Genomic DNA, 8,016 nt, shown 5'->3' on the forward strand with positions numbered 1-8,016 from the left:
ATATATATATAATTGATTTCTTAATTTGATTTAGGGATGAAATACAGAATATATTAAGCCAGCAGTGAAAAAAAGATATTATAATTTGCATAATGAAATTTCTGCCTATTTTAAGATTTAAGATCATTACGATTGAATTATTGCCTATTCACACAAATGTAGTTAATTATTATGCTTTTGTATTCTGATTATGGTTATTTTCATAAGAAAAAAATGAAAACACTTAAATGATATTACAATTTGCTGATTTGAATGCTCATTGCTATAATTAATTTGACTTATTTTAAATGTTTATTACAGTATGAGAATTACTTTTTTATATTACAGTAATCAGAATTGGATCCTAAAAATAGATTTATGAAAAAAACTGCACAATGCAAAAAAACCTTAATGATCCTAAAATAGCTCTTTACGCAAATATAAAATAATTTTTTGCTGTTAATCGTGGGATGAAATCCTGAATAAATTCAGCTAACAGGGATTTCTCAAAGCTCTGTGACGTTGCAGATGCAGATTTCACAGCCGTGTCTCTAGAATACACCTCTATCAGTGGATTACAGCAGACGGCGTGTGGGAAAGCCAACGCGACTGCTTTTAAACGTGTATTTCAGTGCCAGTGACTTCACACCAACCAACGACTCACAAAAACACAGACAACAGCAAACCGAAGAGTTCACGACTACAGCACGAGCGCAAACAAAAACCATTCCTATGATACACGATATCACGATATGATTCCAGTCATTCAGCACGAACGAGGATTCTGCGATTCTAAATAACGTCAGCGAGGGATCTTTCTCTGCTTTAGACCAAACGAGTCAAATGTGTGTTTATATAGCTGGAATGATAAAACGGCTTCAGCGAATCAACCGGAGAGAAAACTAAAATAAAACTCATATTTGCTTCGCCTGAGCAAAACCTCGCTTGACCTTCAAGCACAAAAATACGTTTTAGTGACCTGCAGTCCTTTATCATCTTCATAAATAGTCAAAAGAGAACAAAACTTCAAATGCTTTAAATAAACAGAGGAATGAAAGGAAGAGTGTAAACCAGTTGACAGCTCAGCTGGGAAGGTCAAAGGTCACCTGACCCCTGACCCCTCAGACCATGAAGCGGTGCTCCTTGCCGTCGTGGGCCATGAGGATGACGTTGCGGTTGGAGGTCCAGATGAGGCGGGCCAGTTTGAGGGCGTTCTGGGATCCGGGCGACGCCGGCTGGACCGGAGGAACCTGATAGGTTTTGATGCAGCGCAGCTGAGGAGCCGAGTTCAACATCCCGATGCTGCCTAACAGAGACGTGTTCATCTGAGACAGAGAGAGATGCGCAGCCGTGAATGAAGACCTGCACTCAGTACTATATATATATATATATATATACTGTATATGTATGACCCAGGACCACAAAACCAGTAATAAGAAGATATACATCATCTGAAAGCTGAATAAATAAGCTGTTATGTTATTATGAATAAATGGTCTGTTAGGATAGGACAATATCTGGCTGAGATACAACTATTTGAAAATCTGTAATCTGAAGGTGCAAAAAAATCTAAATACTAAATACTGTCCAAATGAAGTTCTTAGCAATGCATATTACTAATCACAAATTAAGTTTTTATATATTTACGGTAGGAAATTTACAAAATATCTTCATGGAACATGAGCTTTACTTAATATCCTAATGATTTTTGGCATAAAAGAAAAATCTATAATTTTGACCCATACAATGTATTTGTGGCTATTGCTACAAATATCCCCCAGCGACTTAACACTGCTTTTGTGCTCCGGGGTCACACACACACACACACATATATATATATATATACTGTATATATATTAGGGCTGTCCGTTTAATGTGTTAATTAGTTATGAAAAAATAACGCAAATAAAATATTTTAACGCAGCTAATGCACTGGCTCCGCCTCCAGATCTGTACAACATCTTACATTTTATACAGTTGACTGTTGACAAATAGGCCTATGATGCAGGGCAACAGCTCCACAAATGCAGTTATGCCCTAAAATTCAAGATATTGGGGCAAAAATGCTCCTGTATGAGTTTTTGTCTCATATTTCTATCACGCGAGCAGCGAGAGCAACAGGCCTATCACACGAGTGCTGTTTATGCCCGAATACCATGAGTGCAAATGTGGGGAAAAAGGGAAAAAAAACTTTAAAGGGATAGTTCACCCCAAAAAAAATGTATTATGCCATCATTTACTCAAACCTGAATGACTTACTTTCTTTGGTGGAGCATAGAAGAAGGTATTTTGAAGACTGTTGGTAACAAAGCTGTTTTGGTTACCAATGACTTTCATTGCATGAATGAAAAAAAAAAAGAAACATTTGAGATGTTTCTCAAATTATCTTCTTTTATGTTCCATAGTTCATGTTGGGCCATTGTAGCCTAAACGTTACATTTTATGTTGAATCAAATAAAATATTTCTTTCTAAAGTCACTATTTGTAATGTCTACGTAATACTTTTTAATTTAACACAAAAATAGCTTTAAATAATGTTTTGGGGATATTTTCACAGCCAAATGTAATTTGCGATTAATTCGATTAATTAATCAACACATAATGTAATTAATTAGATAAAAAATTGTAATCGACTTACAGCCCTAATATATACACATCAGGTTTCTGCATCATTCAGAACAGAAGTGAAAATGCCTTTACACTTCAATTCAGCTCCTGAAAACAGGAAACAGGTTGCAATCTAGATGCAAAATTGGAATTTGAATGCAAGTAGGATTAAAACAATTTGAACTTCAAATTAAATTTTTTTTCTAGAAAAGCAAAAATTGTCAAGACAAACTTTAAATGTTAGCTAGATAAACCCTTGTTTGAAAAAATGTTTAAAAAGGCTTGACATTTATAGGATGGATGGATGGATGGATGAATAGAACAATGGAGGATGGATGGAACAATGGATGGATGGATGGATAGATAGAAATATGGATAGATGGCTAGAATGATGGATAGAACAACAGATGATGGATGGATGGACAGAATGATGGATGGAAGGATGGATAGAATGATGATAGAACAATGGATGGATGAATGAATGATTGATATAATAATGGATGATGGATAGATGATGGATAGAATAATGGATGGATGAAGGATGAATGGATGGATGGATAGAAATATGGATAGAATGATGGATGAATGGATAGAACAACAGATGATGGATGGATGGATAGAATGATGGATGGAAGGATGGATAGAACAATGGATGGATGAATGGATGATTGATATAATAATGGATGATGGATAGATCGATGGATACAATAATGGATGATGGATGGAACGATGGATGGATGGATAGAATAATGGATGGATGAATGGATGGATAGAATAATGAATGATGGATGGATGGATAGAAAGATGAATGGATGGATAGAAAGATGGATAGAATGATGGATGGATGATAGAAAGATGCATAGAATGAATGATTGATGGATGGATAGAATGATGGATGGATGGATAGAAAGATGGATATAATGATGGATGGATGATAGAAAGATGGATAGAATGATGGATGGATGGATAGAATAATGGATAGAATGATGGTTGGATGGATAGAAAGATGGATGGATGATAGAAAGATGGATAGAATGATGGATGGATAGAAAGATGGATGGATGGATAGAAAGATAGATATAATGATGGATGGATGGATAGAATAATGGACAGAATGATGGTTGGATGGATAGAAAAATGGATGGATGATAGAAAGATGGATAGAATGATGTATGGATGTATAGAATAATGGATGGATGACAAAGATGGATAGAATGATGGATGGATAGAAAGATGGATGGATGATAGAAAGATGGATAGAATGATGGATGGATAGAAAGATTGATGGATGACAGAAAGATGGATAGAATGATGGTTGGATGGATAGAAAGATGGATAGAATGATGGATGGATAGAAAGATTGATGGATGACAGAAAGATGGATAGAATGATGGTTGGATGGATAGAAAGATGGATAGAATGATGGTTGGATGGATAGATAGAAAGATGGATGGATAGAAAGATGCATATAATGATGGTTGGATAATCTTCATTTTAATGTTTTTAATTTATATTTACATTTATAATCACATTAGTATTTTTTATTTATATTTCCTATATTCTTTATATTTGTATTGATTCTCTGACACTACATGCAACAATAGACAAAACAGACAAAAATCTGAACAAATTTGACAAATCTGAACATGAGATGGTGCCATGTAAGATAAGCGAAACAAACACACACACACACACAGGAAGCTCTAGAGTTCCAGCACACTGAGCCAGTCAGTCTACACACACACACACACACGGTGCTCCAGAGAGGGTAGGGCTTCATCGGTGTCAGACGGCCAGTCGCCCTCATCCCAGCCTGGGCGAGCGAGAGGCGGACGCCTGCAGACCCTGGAGGACTGGAGAATTCATTAGCACACACACACACACCATTCAGACGGCCCGGTTTAGCCTTACAGTAATGATACCATTAGCCTGGAAGACAATTCTCTCACACACACGCATACATACAGGAAGAGAAGAGGAGAGAAGACGACTCGACGGTGTTTCTGAAAGACCTGCTCAGGACAGACGCTCACGGGACGCTCTGAGTCTCTGTTCAGATGACTGTCCAAATATGTTTAAATAGATTCAGGTGAAGTACATCACATCTAACTGCAGGACACTGCTTCACATTTCATGCCAAATACCACCATAAAATAGACTACTCTTAAAATATAATAACTAATAAAATATACTCTTATAGTTCATTCATTTCTGAATTTTATATTATACTTTTATTTTCTACATTTCTATTTTTATATTTATATGTATATTTACATTTACATAATTTAACTTTACATTTATATTATGTATTATTTTTTATAATATATTTATATTTTTATATGTATACTTGCATTTACATTAATATTAGTTTAGATTTACATTTATATCTATATTTACTTTTACATTATTTACCTTTTAATTTATATTTTTATATTATATATATTTTTAGATTTATATGTACATTTATATTTTTTTATTGCTATTTCTATTTATTTTTACATTTATATTAACTTTTATATTTACTTGTGTTTTTATATATATTATATTGGACCAGCTGGAGTTTGTTTATTAAGTGTTATATTATTTATAATTATATTTATATAATTTAGCCGCTCTCAGTCTCTAAATGACAAATTTGAAATCCTTTTTTTTTTTTTCAAACAAGGGTTTATCTAGCTGACATTTAAAGTTTATCTTGACCATTTTATGCTTTTCTGGTGAAAGAAAGTTATTAGAATTTCAAATTGTTTGCATCCTGTTTGCAACCATAAGTGACTCTTTGAATCTAGAGGTCAGAGGTCAGGGGTCTTCACCTGCCAGAAGGAGATGTGGCTGTCAGCGTTGGAGTAGGTGGCCAGATAACGCCCGTCCGGTGCGAAGGACACCGCCGTTATGGGTCCTTTATGTCCGTGAATATGCTGTGGAAATAAAAACAGGCACAGGTTTAGACAGCTATCTCTCTATATCACTGCTCAAACATCTCGTTCATGCTCATCTCCTGTAAGAAAACCCCATCTCTTCCTGTTCCTGATGCTTCATGTTGAACTGTACTGCAAGAAAAGGCAGCGAAGTCACCTGAAGTGTGTGTGTGTGTGTGTGTGTGTGTGTGTTAAGAGCTTTATGAGCCACTCTGAATCATGGGAGGGGGTCCTGCAGCTGCACTAGTGCATTGTGGGATTGAGACGGGTACCACTGTGAAGAGACTGCTGACATGCCTCAATAATAGTGTGATTTTCAAAATAAATATGAACAAACTAATAAATATATTATAATTATATAGCAATCTGTATTTCAATATTATATATTTACATATAATATAGAGCATAGTGACAGTACCGAATTATAAATTAATAATAACAACTTAACAAAAATATATAAAATATTAAAACTAATATATAATAGTGTAATATAAATATATAATCACTATAAAATATACAAACACATTATTATTATTATTGCTATATTTACAAGCAACATTACATAAACATCAACAAATACAAGCATTACAAATTAAAATAATAAAAAAACTAAATAGTATAATATGAACATATATATTATCACTATAAAATACAACAATATACACTGTTTTATTCTTATTATTATCCGTATTATTCTTATGTTATAATTACTTAGAACATTACATGAAATCTGCCATAAATACAGTAAATGAAATAAATAATAAAATAAATATATAATTGTATACTATAAATATATTATCACTATATAATAAATCAATATTTATGTCAAGCAATAAGATTAAAAACACAAATCACAAAAATAGCCTTACAGAAGAGTATAGTAACAGTAATGATTATCATATTCATAAACCAAGATATTTATTATAGATGTTATTCCAAGGCACCTTAAAGGCATCCATATTTACAGATCATCACCTGCGCGGCATTTAGCAACTTTTCTTTATTAATTCATTATAGTAGCATCATTTTATACCTATTTTATAAAGCAGTTATTGTCTTGATAAGAGCATTATAAAACATTTTAATAAAGGCATTTTGGTCAGCTTTCTTGTCTAATTCAAGATGTTTTCATGACTAAATTCCGTGTTTTTCTGACCCTGAAAACCAGAGCTTCAGATGAACAGACGATATTATCATAAAACACTGTGAACACAGTTTCTCGTCCCAGGACAGCAGAGCATCAGACGTCTGTATAAAGGCCTGTAAACGAGAGGTTGATCGAATCCGGCGCTGAAATGAACGGCGGCTGTGGGAATGATAAACAGCTGCTGGAACGCAATAATCTGTCCGACCCGTCAGAAAAACCCCTCATAACACAGCCATTAGATTAGAGAGAGACGCGCGGCGATATGAGCGCAGCACGCTAACACAATCTCTCACGATTAGAGATCAAACAGCCTCACCTGACCCGCGTCTGGAATCTAAATCTGACAGCAGAAATAAAGACACGGGACGCCAGAAATATTGGCCTGTCAGATCACGACGGCTCACCGAAAACTTCAGCAGACAGAAAAACACAGGAAAATCAACTGTGAATGACTTTCTGTGTGCTTTCAAATCCACAAAGCAGGGTTATTATAGTCAAAACTTAAACCACAACAAATACATAAATAAATTAATTAAATCTGTTACTTGAAACTTAAATATTAGCTAAATATATATTAAACTTTTTTTCATTTTATTTCAGCTACGTTCCTAATAATTAAAACAAAACAAACAAAAAAATTGTAATTACTATATGGACATGTTTAAAAAAACTAAACTAAACTAAACTAATAAAAATCACAAATAAAATTAAGTTACTAAAATACTTAAAAAAAAAAAATTATAATAGTACCTCATTGATACTAAAGAGCACTGCCATGATAATACATGCACATGAAATAATGAGTTTTAAAATAAAAAAAAATAAATAAAACCAGGTGTCTGGGATAATGATCAATTATGCAGTAGATACCTAAAATAATATACCAAAAACTTCAAACTAATAATTAAATCATTTAACTAGGTTTTAGGTTCTTAAACGCAACAGCAATGATTGTAATGCAGCTTCAAAATAAAGTGGTAAAGTTTGGATTAAGTTTAGGTTTTAGTCTTTGGTTATATGCAATTTAAACCCTAGTGTATCATATTTGATATGCATATTTCTCTAAAACCTGTTTCACAATCAATCTACTCCATCTCTTCTGTCATCTGATTGATAGTTTAGAGTTTTTAGTGTAATTAATGTCCAGCTTCAGGTGGTGCTTCTCGTGTCTAAATATTTCCCTATTTTACTGATTTTCACCAAATTTTTGTTCAAATAAATGCAGCCTTGGTGAGCAGAAGAGACTCTTTCAAAAATCTCACCAACCCCAAACTTCTGAACAATAGTGTGTGTGTGTATATATATATATATATATATATATATATATATATATATATATATATATATATATATATATATAAAATA

The 8,016-nt window shown here is 33.5% G+C and overlaps 1 protein-coding gene across 1 annotated transcript in view; it reads right to left on the minus strand.

Annotated features, from left to right (window-relative positions):
* Window positions 1-25: 25 nt before the first annotated feature.
* The window catches only part of LOC107566526 (WD repeat-containing protein 7), a 10,388-nt gene continuing 2,397 nt past the window's right edge, over window positions 26-8,016 (minus strand). Inside the window, exons 4-5 of the mRNA XM_016251988.1 lie at window positions 5,400-5,504; window positions 26-1,304 (exon numbers count right to left, since the gene is read on the minus strand). Of these exons, the coding sequence (XP_016107474.1) occupies window positions 1,101-1,304; window positions 5,400-5,504 (309 nt within the window). The 3' untranslated portion in view covers window positions 26-1,100. The remainder of the gene's footprint in view (window positions 1,305-5,399; window positions 5,505-8,016) is intronic.

Source organism: Sinocyclocheilus grahami, unplaced genomic scaffold (genome assembly GCF_001515645.1).
Source record: "Sinocyclocheilus grahami isolate Dianchi unplaced genomic scaffold, SAMN03320097.WGS_v1.1 scaffold1080.1, whole genome shotgun sequence".
NCBI lineage: Eukaryota > Metazoa > Chordata > Actinopteri > Cypriniformes > Cyprinidae > Sinocyclocheilus > Sinocyclocheilus grahami.